Raw genomic sequence first — 18,322 nt, forward strand, 5'->3', positions numbered from 1 at the left:
GGGCACGGCGGCTCCGATCTCCCGGTGCAAGATTTGGAGCTCAGATGTGGGTTCTTGCTCTCCCTCATTTGACACCGCCTTCTCTCCATCAGTTATCTGTTGATGCATAACAAACCACCCCACAGCTTCATGGACCAAAGCAGATATTTCTTTGCCCATGATTCTGGGGCTTAGCAGCGTGGGCCGGGCTCAGCCGGCTGTTGTTCTGTTGGCCTTGACTGGGATGGCTCACCTGTCATCCGACAGCCGCCTCGTGGAAGCTGGCTGCTCCAGGATAACCTTCCTTCTGTGTCCAGCTGGTGCTGGCTGTCAGCTGGGCCCTGGGTTCCCAGTGAGCCAGCCTGGGCTTCTTCACATGGTGGTGGAGAGTCCCCCAGGGGCGAGCGCAGAAGCCTCCAGGGCCTCATGAGGCTCAGGCTGGCAAATCGCCCTGTGTCTCTTCTGCTTTGTTCTGCTCGTATTGAGGCACAGTCCAGCCTGGATTCAAGGTGTGAGGAAATAGACCACAGCTCTTGGTGGCGAGTAGCCGAGAATTTGTAGCAGTTTGTTTATTTTAAAAAATGTTTATTTTGAGTGTAGTTGACAGGTAGTCATCTTTAAGCCAGGATTTTATGCCCTGGCAGCCGTGACACTGAGTCCTTTCATTCAATTGTTTATCCATTATCTATTTTAAATTAATTTTCATTTTTAATTGAAAAATACACATAACAGAAAACTGACCATCTCAGCCATTTCTCGGTGGACAGTTCATGCCATTGAGTACTCGGCGTTGTGGGGCAGCTATCACCAGCCTCTATCCACAGAACTCTTCGTCCTGCAAAACTGAAACTCTGTCCCCTTTTAAACAGCTCTGCTTTCCTCCCCTAGCAGCTGGCAGCCACCCTTCTACAGTCTGTCTCTGTGACATCATTCAGCGACTTGCAGAAATTCAGTGGACATTTATTATACATCCACTCCTTGTCAGACATTCTACTTAAGGCTCAGAGATGAGTAAACACTTCTGCACTTGAAAAATAGTCCAGAGAGTGAATGGCTTCATTTGGTGGCAAAACTCATGTGGGAGAAAAGCTTTAGCAACATATTCCCTCTGTCATTTTTACCCATTCCCATGACACATATTTACACATGTGATACACGTACAAGCTCCTGCTTCCCTCCATCTATTCAGTTCAACAGACTTTTTTGTTCCTTCTCTTTTTCTTCCTCCCTTCCTTCCTTCCTTCCTTCCTTCTTTCCTTCTCCCTTTCCCTTTCCCTTTCCGGATTTATATATTTATTTTAGAGGGAAGAGAGCGCATGCACACAAGTGGAGGGAGGGGCATAGGTGGAAGCAGACGCCACTGAGCACGGAGTCCAGACGTGGGGCTCAATCCCACGACTCTGAGATCATGACCTGAGCTGAAATCAAGAGTTAGATGCTTAACCCGGTGAGCTACCCAGGTGCTCCCAGTTGATCAGATGTTTAATGAGTGCCGGCTAAGTGCCCGTCTCTTTCTCTGCTCTGACTTCATAGCCCTTGGTAGATCAGCTGAGGCGGGGTAGGCCTGACCCAAGGTCACGATGCTTGGCAGAACTGAGAATGTCAGGGATTTGGGGGTTCTTGGCTGATTGTTCTGGGCTCCTTGCTTTAGGCCAGCCCATGGTGGTCCCACCTACAGAGAATGAGCTGGCACTGTGCTTGGGACCTGGGGTCCCTGCCCCAGCACAATGCAGCTCTGATCAAGAGAGCCTGGTGCCCCCGTTTCTCTGCCCTCTCCCATCATGGAAGGGAGGCTCAGAGGGAGAACTGCCCTCCACCCCCTGCCTCCACTAGGGGTGAGTGGCAGTCATCTTTCTCACTCATCTACCAGCTTGGTGGGTGAGCTGGTGGAGGGGGTGCCCCCGGGCCCCCACAATGGATTCCTCTCTCATGCTACTGATATTTCAAGAGGAAAACACTCAGCACTTGGAACGCTCCAGAGAGGGAGGCAGGGAGCAGAGAGGATTCTTGGCATTCCCCAGTGGGTCTGGGCTGGGGAATTTAGAGGAGATGCCTGCAGAGGCAGGTCAGGCCCTGGCGCTGGGTCACTGGGCTCTAGGGACACCCCCCCGCCACCACCACTGTGCTGCCCCTTTCCCTGCCCCCTCCTGGCTGGCTGTCTGGCTTTCTTCTGTCCATCTTGGCGTCTTGGTCCCCGTCCCACGGTGCACTGCCTGTTTGGGATGATAAGTTGGCTGGTGGGGATTGGTTCCTTGATTCCTTTCATATCAAAAGGTCTCTGAGGGCCAATATAGACCATTCCCAGAGTAGGGTGGCCTTCCAGCCCCTTCTGGCGCCTTCTTGGGAAGAATAGTAAGCACTTATGAGCCTTTGTGCTGAATTTTTGAAAAATCAGTGAGTGATGTCATGGCTCCTGTGTGCTGTGCCCTGAGTCAGACGCTTGCACACACATTGAATTCTTTCAGGCCTGGGAGGTCAGTGTCACTGTTCCTGCTGTGGGTCAGGATTTCGGCAGGGGCTCAGAGAGGATGGTGACCAGCCGGCAGCTCGAACTGATGGGGAGAGTTGGAGCTCGGGTCTGCCTGGCTTGCAGGTGGCTCCTGCCCCTGGGGGACAGAAGGACATTCCATCAGGATGTTCTGTGCATAGGGGAGGGCCTGGCTTCTAGCCAGTGGCTCTGCGTGGCTGTCCCTCCTCACTGCCAGCAGAACTTTGAGGAGCACGGTAACATAGAGCCCCACTGTGCTGCCGTCACAGCCTAACTCCTGTGCGGCTTGTGGCCTCTTGGCCTTCCTCACCGAACCCCCCCACCCCATCTCTGCCCAGCTGTCAGATCTCCCTCCTCCTTGCCCTCTGACTGCCTGTGCTGTCCCGTGCTCACCTTCCTGAGACCCAGAGTGGATCCTGTGACACCTTGACCTTTCCTGGGTCTCTGTGTATGGAGTAATGTGTCCCTTCCCTCAGCCCAGTGGCCTCAACCCTGTGCCTCTGATGCCTGGGGTCTTTCCTGCTCATATGTCCTATGCCCCTCAGCCCTGACCCCCAGGCACTGTGCTCTCCTGCCCCAGCGGCCATGCTCTTTCCTGCCTCAGTGCCTTTGCTCAGCCCCCACCTCAACCATTTGTGAAGGTCCAACCTGTCCTCCAGACCCGCTACAAGCTCAGGTTCTTACGATTCTCCCCATCATGGTGTTGAGTGGCTCCTGCACCCCCCGGCCCCATCTGTGCTGAGCACCTTTGGTGCCTTCTCTCATGTGAGCCTCACAACAACCCCATTTTACAGACAAGGAAATCAAGGCATAAAGCAAGGGATGTGGACTAGACATCCAAGCCTGTGTGCATAACCTGCGTGGTAGCTCCTATGTTGCCTCTTAGATGAAGACATGGCACTCCTGTCGTCTGCATGAGAGGATGAGCCGTTGGAGGGCAGAGGCTATGATTTGTCCCCAAACCTTATAATCCCAGGACCTGGGACCCCTGTGCTCTCAGCACCTGTTGGTCCTCAGTTGGGTTTCCCCAGGTTCCTTCTGCCCGACATATGGACACCGTGGACCGGAGCAGGATTAATCCATGCATCTGGAGGTCCCCTTGCTCCCTGGGAAGAGTATAGGAGGATATTATCTAGTTCCTGGTCCGAGCCTGTGCCCTGAGATTTGGGGCAGGGAGTCCACCAGATTGGAAGGTCTTGCTTAGAGGGCCTGACATTCCCAGTGTCCAGTGGCCAAGTCATGCTGTGCCTTCCCTATCAGGCTGTCACTTCTACTAGTTTTGTGATTCCGAAAGTTTTTCATATCTTCCCCAACTCTTCCTTCTTTGAAGGAGGAGGGGGAGAGATTAGATGCTAAACGGTTTGTGGATTTATTCAGATTTGCTCCAGTAAACTATTATATTTCCTGACAACGTTTCTACAGGCTTTGTCTTAACAATTTAGATCTGTTGGAGGCTGCCAAGCCAAACAGTTAGTTTTGGCTGCATGCACTCCCCTTTTACTGAAATATTACACATTCCTCTCCAGTGAGTGGGGTGTAAAAATAGATACTGGGCTCAGTTGTGGTCTTTCTGTTTTTAGAACGGACATGGCCAGCTGAGACCCAGTTCCCCACATGGGGTGACTGACGCCCAGTCCTGGCCTGGCTGGACAAAGCCCTCCCGCGCATCCTCCCTAGGGCTTCAGCTGGTGCCAGGGATGTTGGGGGTGGGCTGTCACCACGACTCCCCCATGTCCTGTCTCAAAGATTGCGTGCAACCGCAGAGTTGGGTCCTTCCCCCCAACCCCCGCCCCGACTTCCTGTCTGTACCCAGGGCAGGCAAGCAGGAGCGCTGACTCCTCAGCTGTGTCCTCCTGCGAGGCCCTTGCTGAGTGTTCCTTGGTGCTGGGGGACAGGATGGGCATCACCTCCCTTTCCGAGGGCACTCTCTCTTAGAAAAACAGCCCTTTTTTCCAGAAATAAGGAAATGGCACCTGGAATATCCTTGTCTTTCCACTTCGAGGTGCTCATCACAGGGTCTAGAGGGCACCTCCTCCCCCACTATACCTGTCAGTTTCAACGAGGCAGGGCTGTCCCCATCCCGCTCACTGATCTGTTGCAGTGTCAGGCCCCATCTCTCAGAACCTCTAGTATGGCATGACCTTCGAAGGCATGGCAGGAGGTGAGGGGGACAGAGTCCCCACCAGTCCCAGAACTGCAGGCTCTGGGAGAGTCCACAGGACAGTACGGTGGCTCAGCCGTAGTACTTGTGGGGAGCCTTGCAGCCCAGACTCCAGGGCCGGACACTGGGCACTCAAAATAGGGGTTCCAGACTAGCATTCACTCTGGCTCTGCTCTCCTGGCAGAGACACTCCCTACATGTCTCAGCCGTGGACAACAGGTACCATACGCTACGCCCCTGGTGACCAGAGGGAGGTGTGGGAGGAGCCAGGGCCCAGAGGGGACCCCCTGGGAATATTGCTGGCGCCCATGTAGAACTGAGAAGAGCAAAGAGCTTGTGTTCACCGAGCACTTACTACACACCAGGCACTGGTCTCAGATGCAAACCCCGAGGGGCATCTGCTATCCTCCTTGGCAGTCTAGCAAGGCAAGAATGGTTATTTTTCCCTTTTTACCAAAAAAAGAAAAAAAGCCCAGGTTCAGGGTTAGGTAGCTGGTGGGTGGCTTTGCCTTCCCTGAGGCAGAGCAGGTTTGAGGGCAGGTGACTGGTTTGGTCCTGGTGGGCCAGGTGGGCAGTGCCCGTAAGCATTGTGGTTGGACGGCTGTCAGCGGGGGAAGCACGGGCAGAGCGGCCCTGGGAGCCCTGGTCTGGGAGAGTGGGGGGTGGCCGGCCATGGGGAAGCCAGTAGGGTGAAAGCACAGGAGAGAAAGGCAGTCACACCTCCTCTGAAATGGCACGTGGAGCTGAGACGATGGGTGCCACTTGCTTATGACCTGTGCAACTGCATGTCTTCGAAGATGAGCCCGAGGCACTTTTCACTGCCTTGGAGCTGCGTGAGTAGCCACCTTTGCAGATCACCCCCAGGGTAGGATGAGTGATCCCGGAAGCGGGCCCCCAGTCCTGGGAGGACCAGCCTTGTTTTCCCCCAGACCCTGCTCCACTCCAGTTGTGCTAGAGTTCCCGGAGTTTTGGAGCTGAGTGAGATGGATCTAGATGAGGCGGGGAGGAGACCTGCTCCTTTGATCTTTCCCACCCTGCTCGTCCCCAACAGGTGTGTGTTTAAAATACACGTAATGAACATGTTTCCTCCGGGTTAAGACCCAGCACCAGCGCTGTTGATCAGGGAGGACTGTTTTTTAAGGAGAGCGTAGTTCTATTTTCTTTGCAAAATTACAAACAGCACACACCCAGGGAAAAAGGCTTTGAAGCAGATATGCTAAAAAAATTTTCTTCTGTATGTTGTTTTCCCCATTTTCACCCCCAAAGCCCCCAAACCAAGTAGCCTCTAATGTCAGCATAGCTGTCTCTTGTAAACAGATGACACTGTCCCCTGAGGAATGCCACATGGCCTGCAATAACCCGAGGAGCCATGGGTACAGCCTCCGTTGTTTTACTCTGTTCAAGGTTGTTTCCAGCCAGTGCTGCTTGGGTGCCCTACAGTCTGGGAACCACTGTGACCCCCTCCTCTGCGCAGCATCCCTGGCTCAGTCCATGGCTGCCCTCCACATAGGCAAGTGCTCAGCCTAGCCTTCCAGAGGCTTCTGAGCAGAGATCCCACTGGAGAAATTGCTGATCCTAAAAAAGCCTGGGACTTGATGAAGTGCTCAGTTTTAAGTGCCTTCCTTACATTGCAATTTCCAGATCAAACTCAACTCTGTTCTAAGCCTTGGTCTCCACTTCCGAGGTATCTTTAGCAACTTGCTTATTTAAAGAAATCGTCATCTCTATGCCCACAGCCTCCCTGTATTCTGTTGTGGAATTTGGAAATATACAGAGTACTGAGAGTGGTTCATTCAGAAACAGTCCTTTAAAAATCAAATTAGATCATTAATGTGCTTACAAAAATCCTGCTATGGACAAGGCTTTCTGGTATTTATGTGAATGTGGTCCCCGGTGGCCACTGGCTTTTATACATGGCATGATGCCCAGCACAGCTTTAGGCCTGGAATCGCTGGATCCAGGTGGAGATCCAGCTACACCTAATGGATTAGTGACCTAGGACAGTTTGCTCAATTGCTCCAAATCTCCATTTGCTCATTTGTAGGGTGAAAAATTTTTTTAAAAACGCAGCCCAATGACAAGGAAAAGTGCGTGATGCGTTAGATGGACTCAGGATCCCACGGTTGGCAGATTCAGAGCTCTGATGTCTTCTCTTTGGGGTTCTCTTACAACAGTGAGCTTCGGGGCAGCCTGTGCTCGAGATTTGAACTTAGTTTCTCCTAGTCTCATCACCTTTTGTCTCTTGAGCCTTGATGAGAGACCTCTGGCCATCAGGGAGAGGTCTTTAGGAGAAGTCAGACTGAGTGCATGTACTGCTGTCTGGGTTCAGAGCCTACAGTTTGCACGGAAAAGCAATGTTTTCATCCTTCCTTAACAAACATGTCTGTGCCCATTGGGGTGAGTCTGGGCAAGTGCTCTTTATAAAACCAAGTGAAGGGATATATGTTAAAGTCATAAAGAACCATGTTTTGTGTATTAAGTTAGCACAGTTTTTATTTATTTTTTAAAAGATTTTATTTATTTATTCATGAGAGATGCACAGAGAGAGGCAGAGACAAAGGCAGAGGGAGAAGCAGGCTCCCTGCAGGGAGCCCGATGTGGGACTTGATCCTAGGACCCTGGGATCATGACCTGAGCCAAAGGCAGATGCTCAACCACTAGCCACCCAGGTGCCCCAACTTAGTTTTTAAATTATGCTGTTCCCTCACGGAATCAGTAACTGAGAATATACTCTGATATATCACTGCCGGCATTAGAACCTGGGGCAGCTCTGGAAAACAGATAAGCAAGTGTGCATCTAGAACCATAAAAGAGGAAAGGAGGAAAGGTTTAAACCTTTTGCATTTTGATATTTACTTCTGGGAAGGTATCTGAAGAAACTAGTGCCACACGAGGAAGAGCTGTATGCATGACGATGGTTGTGGCAGCCTTAATTAGAACAGTGCAGAGTAGAAGTAGCCAGTTGTCCATTAGAAAGACAATAGCTAAGGACCTGGTAGGGCAGCTCCATGATGAAATTCCTTGTGCATGGGACAGATTATGGTTCTAAAGACCATGTAACACCATGGATGGTGCTTACGATTAAGTATAAAAAACAATATCCCAAGTTATTTATTTATTTATTTATTTATTTATTTATTTATTTATTTATTTATTTATTTTGAAAGGTTTTATTTATTTATTCATGAGAGACACGGAGAGAGAGAGGCAGAGACACAGGCAGAGGGAGAAGCAGGCTCCATGCAGGGAAATGGAACTCAATCCCAGGTTTCCAGGATCACGCCCTGGGCTGAAGGTGGTGCTAAACCACTGAGCCACCCGGACTGCCCTTTATTTTGTTTTTTAGAGAGAAAGAGAAAGGGGATGGGTGGGGCAGAGGGAGAGAGAGAGAAAGCATCTCAAGCAGGCTTCATGCCCAGTGTGGAGCCCGATGTAGGGCTGGGTCTCGTGACCCTCAGATCATGACCTGAGCTGAAATCAAGGGTTGGGTGCTCACCTGACTGTGCCACCCAGGTGCCCCAACAATACCTCAAATTACATGCATAACAGAATCACAACCTCCTAAAATGTGTGTATGAAAACAGTGATGTAAAATACGAAAGTTAGCAGTTATGGGAGAAGGAAAGCTTATGAATGACTTCTTCTTTTCTAATTCCTAAACTCTCTGTATTGTAGTTTTATTATGTTTATTTTAAAAAGCTGAAGGGGATCTGAGGGAGAAGTAGGGAGGAAGACAGGAACATTCAAGATGGATCATAGGAATGGTTGTTGAGGCCACACATTGCTTACTGTGCAGAGCCTGGGAGACTACACCCTCCAGTGTGTTCTGCGTGAGCCAGGGCCTCGGTGTCCTTCCGTCTCATGATGTGTCCTCCCGCACAGCACAGCACTGGCCTTGTGAGAGGTTGCTGTGCTCAGCAGCCTTGAATCGAGGAGAGCATTTCTGGGACACTCAGGCACAGCGTGGACCCTGCGCTGGCCTTGGGGGTTTGTGGTCTCCAGTGGGTGACAGCATCCTGGCTTATGGGACTGGGAACAAGGTCAGAGATGCAGAGTACTGATGAGTGAGAGCATCTCCACCGAGGCCCTGTCTGCGGGACACACTGTATTGCTCAGCTTGTGCTGCCATAACAAATACCACAGGGAGGAGGGAGGGGGTTTAAACAGCAGACCTCATTTCTCGCAGTTCTGGAGGCTGGAAGGTCCTAGTGCCCGTGTGACGGGGTTCTGGTGAGAACTCGCTTCCCTGCTTGCAGACAGCCGCCTCCTGTGTACCTGGATGGCAGGAGAGCTCATTGCTCTGGAGTCTCTTTTTAGAAGGACACTGATCCCATCATGGGGGCCCCACTCTCATGACATGCTCACCTCACAAAGGCCCCACCTCCTTATACATCACTTCGGGAGTTAGGGCTTCCACTTAAGAATTTGAACATGCGGTCTCCAGCAGCTGTGAAGACAGTGTCAGGCAAGGGGGCAAGGGTCGGGTCCCCATGGCCGCCCTTAAGCCCACCCTTGACTTTCTTGCTTTAGTACAGGAAAGAAGGGTCTGGCTCTGTTGCTGTCTTGTCCACCACCTGCCCCCATGGGTGGGGAGCGATGGGCCTGGGTGCTGGGGCTGGGTGCTGACCCTCACTGCTGTGAGGTGTTGTGCTGAGCCTCACACCTTCTTCATCACCTTCCCGGGGTGGGTGGTCACTGCCAGACAGCCCCTCCTCTAGAAGGTGCTGGAATCCCTCTTGGGACAAGTGGGTGCTCTGTTCACCAGGCAGAGAAGCCCGAGTTCTCAGTGAGTGGGAATCTCCACGCTGCTGGTGGCATGCAGTGGGGCAGGGCCGGGGTGTCAGGGTTTCTGCTGTGGTAGGTGTGCACACGGCAGCCCTGGAGATAAGCCCTCAGGACAGAAACTTTCAGCAGCTGGGTTCAGGTGGTCGGGTGGGCGAGGTGTGGGGGGCACACCCATCGTGGTGGATTGTAAGGCTTACTCTTTCCTCCTCTCTGTCCCGGCTCTAGAGTCAGATGGAGTTCAGTGTCTGTTCCCTTTCCATTCAAGAGCCGGGCAGTGGCACGGCCAGCGAGCCGAGACAGCTGTCAAAAGCCTGCCAGGGCTCCCAGGCCCTCCGGCCCTCTCAGGGCAGCAAGTCCTCCAGCCTGGATGCCCTGGGTCCTGCCCGGAAGGAGGAGGAAGCTTCCTTCTGGAAGATTAATGCAGAGCGGTCCCGGGGAGAGGGGCCCGAGGCTGAGTTCCAGTCGCTGACCCCCAGCCAGATCAAGTCCATGGAGAAAGGTGAAAAGGTCCTGCCTGCCTGTTACCGGCAGGATCCCGCCCTGAAGGACAGGGAGGCCAAGGGGGAAAGGCCCAGCAACCTTCGCCAGGAGCAGCGTGTCCTTCCTTGCACCAGCATCGAGCCCGAGAGGGCCCAGCCTGTCCCGGCCTGCACCAGCACCGTGAAAGAAGCCACCCTGTCTGAACCTGGGGGGAAGCTGCCCTCTCCTGAGGACCGCCGGGAGGACCTGGAGGATGTAGAGGACGTGCTGTTCTCGGAACCCATGCCTACACAGGTGGGTGGCCCCTCCCTCCAGGAGTGACCCAGGGGGGCCTCCCACAGGATGGGTGGGCCACCAATGCCCGTGCTTTCTTCTTCCCCTTCCCCTTCTTTCTCCTGCTCATTCCTTGGGATGATTTTGGGGATCAGGAGAGCTGGGTTATTAACTCAGCGACTGATAAACATGCAGGGAGATGTGTTTCTTGGGTCTGTCTTGGTGCCATGACTTGTTTGTCTGTTACACGTAGATGTTGCAGATGCCCGCTGCCCTTCCCTGGGTGTGTGAGGGCAGGGCAGGGAGGGCCTGCAGCGGGGCAGTGAGCACAGGAGCTCCCAGGGAGAAGGCGGTCAGCATGGGAGGGATTTGGATACCAACCAGCTGAGATGTCTGTAAAGTCGGGTGGGGGTGTTGGGGAGGAAGGGACCAGCAGATGCCCCAAAGGGGGCATGGAGGAAGCAGGCAGGACCCCTGAGCTTCCACCAAGCGTGGTCGCGCTTGTTCTCAGGGACCACAGGAGACTCTTGCTTCAAGGAGTGATTGGCAGCTACTCATTGCCAAATAGGACAGTGTTGTGTGTCCCGGGAGGAATCCTAAGAAAGGAATTCTTTTTGGGGGGAAGCAAAAGAAGCATCTGAGAAGTTTGCGGGTGAGAGGAATGTGTCATGAAGAAAGGGACAGACCAGAAGAGTGGGGTGAATGGCTTCTGAGTGCTTGCCAGTTTCTTTGTGAGAGCCTTGACCATTGTCTTTACCAGTTGGTCTGCATTGCTTAAGAGATTGAGACAGTGAAGAGCACAGTGTGTTTGGTTATGACTTTAAACGGCTTCAGTGTTGGAGGATTGCACAAAACAAACAAAAAATACAAACGCAACCCAAAGTCATTGTATTTCACGACGCAGAATACTAACCACTATCTGATCATGGCCCAAAGTCATGATATTTCAGAGGGAGGCCTTGGTTTTGAGATATTGCTTTGTGCTGAACAAAGCAGTGGTTTGGTTATAGGCATGTCTGAACTGTTACTGGAGAACATCGTGGATTGCTTTTGCACCTGAGTGAGAACACAAACAAGGTCTGTGTCCCATCCATCTTGGAGATGACAGCGCTTCCTGGAGCACTGATGCTTCCTAACTTTCAGACACTTTCTGCATGCGTGGGAGTGTGTGCGGAGTCCTGAGGCAGGGAGGGAAGTGGGGATGGGAAGGAGCCACCTGCTCACAAATGACGGTGGCCAGAGGGAGGAAGAGAGGAGTTTGTAGGATTTTGGAGCCTGGGGAAGTTACCTATTGACAAGGCAGGCGGTCACACTTGAGGGACAACCCCCCCCCCCCCGTGTGTGCCTTGTTGGTTTTCTCCACGTTTCGAGCATCTGGACTCTATGGCTGTCCTTTTTTTCCCCTTCTTCTAACACATATTTTTGAAAATGTTTGCTGTGGTTAAATACACATAACATAAAATAAGCTGTATTGAGTATACAGCCCTGTGGTATCAGATACAGCGTTACGTACCACCACCAGCCAGCCACAGAAGTCCTTCATCTTGAAGAATGGAACTCTGTCCCCATTAAACAACTCCCTGTTCCCTCCTCCCCCCAGCCCCTGGCAGCCACTGTTCTACTTGATATTTCTGTGAATTTGATACTCTTGGTACCTCCTCTAAGTGGAATCATACAGTTTCCATCATTCTGTGTCTGGCTTATCTCACTCAGTGTGATGTCCTCAAGGTCCATCCACATTGTAGCCTGTGACAGAATTTCTTTCCTCTTTGAGGCTGAATAATATTCCACTGTATGGATTTACCACATTTCGTGTATCCATCATCTGTGGATGGCCACTGGGTGGCTTCTGCCTCTTGGCTACCGTGAACAAGGCTGCCATGAACACAGCTGTACAAACATCTGTTCGAGACCCTGTTTTCCGTTCTTTGGGATATAGAGCTGGGAGAGGAACGGATGGATCACATGGTGATTCTGTGTGGAACTTTTTGAGGAACCACCATATTGTTTCCACAGTGGCGGCGCCATTTTACATTCCCTCAGCAGCGCAGGAGAGGGCCAGTTTCTCCACATCCCTGCCAACACTTGTTTTCTTTCTTCTTTCGTCACAGCTGTCCTGATGGTGGGGAGATGGTACCAATAGGCCATCGTGGTCTCAGTTGGCATGTCTCCAGGGGTTAGTGATGTTGGCTGTCTTTTCATGTTGCTTATCAGCCAGTTGTATATCTTTTCTGGAGAAGTGTCTGTTCCGATCCCTTGTCTGGTTTTAACAGTTGAGTTTTGTGGTGTTGAGCTGTGGTCCTCGTCTGGGTGTCTCCTGGAATGGGGTTCCAGGTGCTTCCACTCCTCTCTCAGCAGATGACCTCGTGAGTTGCCCTCCTGAAGAAGGGGAGCCCTGTGACAGGAGCTCCGTCTCCCCTCCATCAGCGGTACCTCAGCTTTCCGGCCTGTCCTCCTCGGTGTCCTCACCATCTTAAGCCAGCGTTTTCGGCACCTCCCTGTCCTGCCTGCTATGGTACCCTGCCCGGTGGCTTTGCCCTCTCCTGTGTCTCTGACCTTCGCACCCAGCTGCTCCTTCTTCCAGATATGCCAGACTCTCCTCCGTGCCTCCCTAGTGATCTTTCTCTGGTACTTGGCACCTGGGTCTTCCTCTGAAGGAAGCTTTTATGTAAAATATGTGAGAGTCCTAATGGTAAAGCGACGCAGAAAAGGGTGTGTAGGGGGTGTGGGCAAAGACAACACATGGAATCCTCTGAAAGAACAGATTTCTGGGTGCAGAGCAGAGAGAGATACTAACCTCATTGAAGAAACAGGTAGGAAAGCAGAGAGAGGACAATTTGCCTGAGTTCTTTTGGGTTTTCACATTTTGGCGCACTTTGTATCAGTGTCAGATGCAGCCAGACCGGCCTGAGACAAGCTTCAAGGGAACCGGCTTATTAATTCATTGGTGCCATTGTCTCCATGGAAGCATTTTGCCATATGCCAGCTCCATGGAGCGCAGAGCAACAATGCGTCCTTGCCCATGAAGGCTGCACCCCGCCGAGTGGATATGCATGCTTGTGTTAAAGAGCATCCGAAAGACCATGGTTTGTTCTCTGATTCCACAGTGACTGCATTTCAACATGCCTGTCCATGCACAAATAGAAAAGATACATTTTTTTCCTTTTCTCTATAAGTTGCTTGACTTGCCCGGGGACAGACGGAAGAAAGTGCTGGATCCTGGCAGAGTGTGGCTCACATTGAAATTTATTTCATTTTCTGGTTCCAAGCACTGAGGCAAAATGAGGTCGGGGAGCCTCTGACATGGAAGCAAGCTATTTCATTTGGGTCAATTTAAATGAGATGCTGTTTTTAGATTATGTATAACTAAAAAAAAAAAAAAAACCCTAAAAAAAAACCAAGCCGTGTCTTACTTTGGTGTTTATGTCCCTTCTACAGGTCACCTCAAGTAATGTCGTCTTGAAGACAGGATTTGATTTTCTGGACAACTGGTAAAATGTATTAGACCAAATAATAATGATAAAACCAAGAACCCCTAAGTGTTTTCCAAAGTGGTGTGGTGGAGGAGGATAAAACAGGCAGTATTTCCCTGTGTATTTTCCTGGTTCTGTACACTTTTCTTAATCATTTGGAAACTGGTATATATTGCCTTGTCCAGATTTCCAGTTTTTTCTCTTTTTGGTAAGGCCAGATATATATGCTATTTTCAATGATTTGATAACAGAAGTTTGGCATTTGGAATTTTTAAAGACTGTAGATCTTCTACATAAAGCTTCTGTTCCCAGTTCTACCAAATTTCACCCCGCTCAGAGCAAGAGTTTTCTCATTGTGTCACAAAAGTTGTAAAAGTGATTTCCGTCTCTTTCTCCTTTAGCCTCTCCCCTTTATATTGATCAGGTGAACTCTGTTGGGGGGTTGTTGGTGATGTCCTCAGCAGTAGTGGCTCCAGCACTCTGGCTGGCTGTAACCATGGAAAGATGACACCACCACCTCCCCCTACCCCCCAGTGCCCCTAGTTCCTACCCAGCGTTCCCAGCTGTCCAGGGCTTCCTGAAGCCACCCTTCTTGCCTTGTGTGCCACCCTCCACCCTCAACATTTCCAGGAAACAGACTGTTGGCACATAGCAGAAATGGTCCTAAGCTGCCCTGATAACATATTCAAATTATTCATCATTGTTTAAGAAGAGTTGCATGTTTAAAAGTTTTATATTAACTTCTCATTATTTTGTATCTAGGTTTAGAGGTTGTAGGGCTACCACTTTTCTTGGGTGTGTACTTGTTTCTTTTTGGAAGTTCTTTGCTACCTAGTGGCCTGGTGGATGGATGTTCCCTGTCCTGAGCATCTGCAGGAGTAAGGGCAGATGGCAGGTATCAGAAGACAGGACTCTCCTGATTAGTTGGGTTAGAACCTTCCAGCATGAGTCTGGAAGGGACAATGGACATCCTTCATCCTGAGGACTGATCAGACTCTCCTGATGGATCTCCCTCTGCATCCCTGGCCATCAGCAGAAGTGGAAGAGTCAAGTTTCTGTATCGCCCTGCAGTGTACCTTGGAGACCTTGGCAGTCGTTCCAAAGGCATCTCTTAGAGTGAGACTTTGCTACCCACTGCTGCTTGGTGGAGGCAGCTCCGAGGCCGCCGGGGAAGCAGGGCGAGGGGCAGGGCGAGGAGGAGCGTGGGCCTCACCCCGGGAAGCCTGTGCCCTGACCAGTGGCTCTGAGCTGCGTGAGCCTGCCAGACGTGCCCGAGTGTGATCTACACATTGTCTCTCACTGTGTTCTCCTCACCCGAAGCCTTAATCCACCCCTACGAGTCCTGCCAGTGAGCACCCAGTTTCAGTATCAAAGTGTGTCTTTTTAAAAATGCATTCCTGTTTTATACAACCTTCTTACGTGATTTCAAGACTATCTTATCTGGCTCTGAGGTAAAGCACGTGACAACTTTTTTTCCGGGAACGGTTCTGCCAAAGCTGTGCCCTGGCCAACTTTTGGGTTGGTTTCTGCCAATCGCATTATATCCCTAAGCCTCATTTGGTCTCTTAAGGTTGTGGGTTTGACCTTCCTGCTTTGGTGACTGGCTGTATTATGGCAAATATAGGTCCTTATTCTACCATTTAAAGATAGTTGAAACGTGCCAGGAAAAAAGGGTTTCTAGCCTGGTGGAGAGGGAAAGAGGGGCCTAGGCTAGCTGGCCCAGCAGCTAGTGCTCGCCCCCAGGTCAGCCCCGACCGCCTGGCTCCCGGCCCGCGCTCCTTCAGAACCCAGGCTCGCAAACACAGTTCCTTAAAAGAGCGAGAGGGATGTACGGGTGTGAGTTTGTATTCGTTGGTGCTGATGTAGCAGGGAGGAATGAACTACATCCGGGAAGTTAGCCCAAGGTGATCTGTCTCCTCCTGGGAGATGATTCTCATTTCCTGCCAACCTTCTCATAAAGCCCAGTTTATTCCTTTCATGTTCTCCTGGGAGCTGAGGGGCCGCGGGGTTGGCTGGAAGCCTCTGCCCCCCTAGTGCCACCGGGAGTCGCGACTCCGAGGTGCTTAGTCATCTCTTACCACAGCATTTCAAGTTTCGTAATGGCCAGCCTCCTGAGATTAAATGTAAAGTCAAAACTTAGGGAATCCTAGAGTCTGTTGCTTTGCCCTGCTTTCACAAGTAAGGGACTGCGAGAGGGAGAAGTGGAGGCCCAGAGGGCCATCCCCCCACCCGCACATCTCCTCACCCCGGGCAGTCTGCAGGGACGGTCCTGCCCCGCCCTCCTGGGGACCTTGTTCCGTGTGTCCACGGAAGGACAGATTAAGCTCTTAGGTGTGCCACCCACCTCCCCCCCACCCCTGCCCATGTATCAGGGTGGCGTTTCTAGAAGCAAAAATTTATATTTATTATTTTAAAAATACACACTTTTCGACTGAAGCCTGTATTTGGTTTGGGTGCCCACCCCACACCCTCATTCTGTGCACTTGAATTCAGCTCAAGGATTTAGTGTTTTGCTTTGGGTGACTGTTGTGCAAAGTCTCCCCCAGGAAGTCAGAAACCAGTTTCAGTTCTTTGACTTGGGGGTCCCTACCCCGCTCTCTGGGTTTGGGAGTGCTGCCCACATGGGGACTGCTGGGGCCTGTCACCCGGCCCTTGCCACACACGGCCCCCACGTGGATGTCAGAGCCACCTCCCTTTCTTTGCTCCTCCCTTTCTTTGATACACCTTTTCAAGAAAATGAAAAATTCTTACTGACAACTTGTAACTTGGTTGTATTTTATATTAATAGCCTTTAATAAAGCCATTTAAAATATGCTAGGTGTGTCTCTTTGGGGCCTCTACTGAAGTCTGGAAGCCGATCAGGACGATTGCTGTCGAGCACAGAGGAGGAGGATTTGTACTCCTTAAGCAGCGTGAAACCTCTTCTGGAAACCCACTGTGCACAGGCCTGACTCGTTCTCCCTGCAGGTTGGCAGGATGTGGTGACCGAGGTGCCCAGGCCCCTAGCAGTCAGGGCGGGCTGGATCCTGGAGGGCTCCTGTCTAGCCAGCAGGTGACGTGGAACCCATGTCTTCCCAGAGACAAGCTTATCGAATCTAGTGACTAACTCAGAAGAGCAGATGGGATCTCCCTGAAAGCTCCCACCTTGAATCTGATTGAAGTGGATTTTTTTGGGAAGAAATACAAGCTTAAGTATAGCCAGCAGTCCTATTCCAGCCATTCAGGTGCAGGTGGTAAGTTACCGACTACAGATGGAAGGGAATTTTTATTTTTTATTTTATTTTTTTAAGATTATTTATTTATTTATTTATTTATTTATTTATTTATTTATTTATTCATGAGAGACACAGAGAGGCAGAGACACAGGCAGAGGGAGAAGCAGGCTCCATGCAGGGAGCCCGATGTGGGACTTGATCCCAGGGACTTGACGCCCTGAGCAAATGCTCAACCACTGAGCCACCCAGGTGCCCCTGTAAGGGAATTTTTAGATTCAATTTTCCGTATTAAAAAAGCTTTTAAAACTAGTACTTCTCAGGAATATGGTGATTCAGGCTGACAGCCTTCTGACTTACCATCCTGCCCACTGGGGCCTTGCTGCCTCGGGCACTGGGTTCCTGGGTGAGCAAGTGATTGGACTTGCTGACTTGTTGGTGTGCAGTGGTTGTGATGACGGTTCGGAGACCACAGGCATCTGGATTATTGTATCGATCCATTATGAGAGGAATCAGAATCACTCCCAAGCTTATAGGTCTGACAGCTTACGGTAGCTCAGTATGTGGTACAAATACATATATATTTGTATTCGTAAACTTTCTATGCAAGAAGAAGCCATCAACATAGAGGCAACATCTACCTGGGTGCATTCTGCAGCCAGTAAGGAAGATGTTGAATCTGGGGCTTCAAGAACACCCTCTTGTGGGGTAGGGGAATATTCATAGTGCTTTTCTAGCATTTTCTTTGGTCTGAGCCTTTGCTCATATGTAGTTTTCTAATGAACTTATCAGCCTTCCAGGTGCCTTAATCCCAACAGGGACCTTAGGAGGGTATCGTGATTCTGAATCCCCCCTGAAGTCAGGGGGAAAACAAGTGAGCAGGTCTGGATATAAGATCACCTTAAACAGCTAGAGCAGCAGCACCAACTAGAAACTTAAATAGAAAGATAGAAAAATAAATGGTATCTACAAGAAATGCACTTTAATACAAAGTCACAGATAAAAGAAGCCAACTCCTAACGGCAATCAAAGAAAGAAGAAAAGTATCCAGGAATCGACATCAACAGGTATATAAAAACTTCTTCAAAGAAAACTACAAAAAGAAAATAGAAGATGTGAATAACCCTGGGTGGGATAATGTAATTTTATAAAATCATCTTATAAAGTTAGTGCAGTGTTAACAAAAATCACAATGGATATTTGGAAAAATTTGACAAATTTACACTAAACTGTAGATGGAAAAATAATAGTTCACTGAAATGTAAGGGGGTTTGCTCTACCAATTGTCACTCAAAGATGTTAGAAGGCCATAGAAAGGCAATATGGGTATTGATGGGATAGTTGATTAGATGATTGAAATAGGGGGAGGGCCTCAGGGACAAAGCCATGAATACATGGGAACTCCATTTACAATCAGGGCGGGACCACAAGCTGGCAGGGGGGAGAGGGATTCACCTGTGGAGAGACGGAA

At 50.5% G+C, this 18,322-nt stretch overlaps 1 protein-coding gene across 1 annotated transcript in view; it reads left to right on the forward strand.

The window, feature by feature from the left end:
* Positions 1-16,453, forward strand: part of C4H1orf198 (chromosome 4 C1orf198 homolog) — a 33,662-nt gene extending 17,209 nt beyond the window's left edge. Inside the window, exons 3-4 of the mRNA XM_072823105.1 lie at positions 9,639-10,187; positions 13,605-16,453. Coding sequence (XP_072679206.1) covers positions 9,639-10,187; positions 13,605-13,661 — 606 coding nt within the window. The 3' untranslated portion in view covers positions 13,662-16,453. The remainder of the gene's footprint in view (positions 1-9,638; positions 10,188-13,604) is intronic.
* The last annotated feature ends 1,869 nt before the right edge of the window (positions 16,454-18,322 follow it).

Source organism: Canis lupus, chromosome 4, assembly GCF_048164855.1.
Source record: "Canis lupus baileyi chromosome 4, mCanLup2.hap1, whole genome shotgun sequence".
NCBI classification, from domain to species: Eukaryota; Metazoa; Chordata; class Mammalia; order Carnivora; family Canidae; genus Canis; species Canis lupus.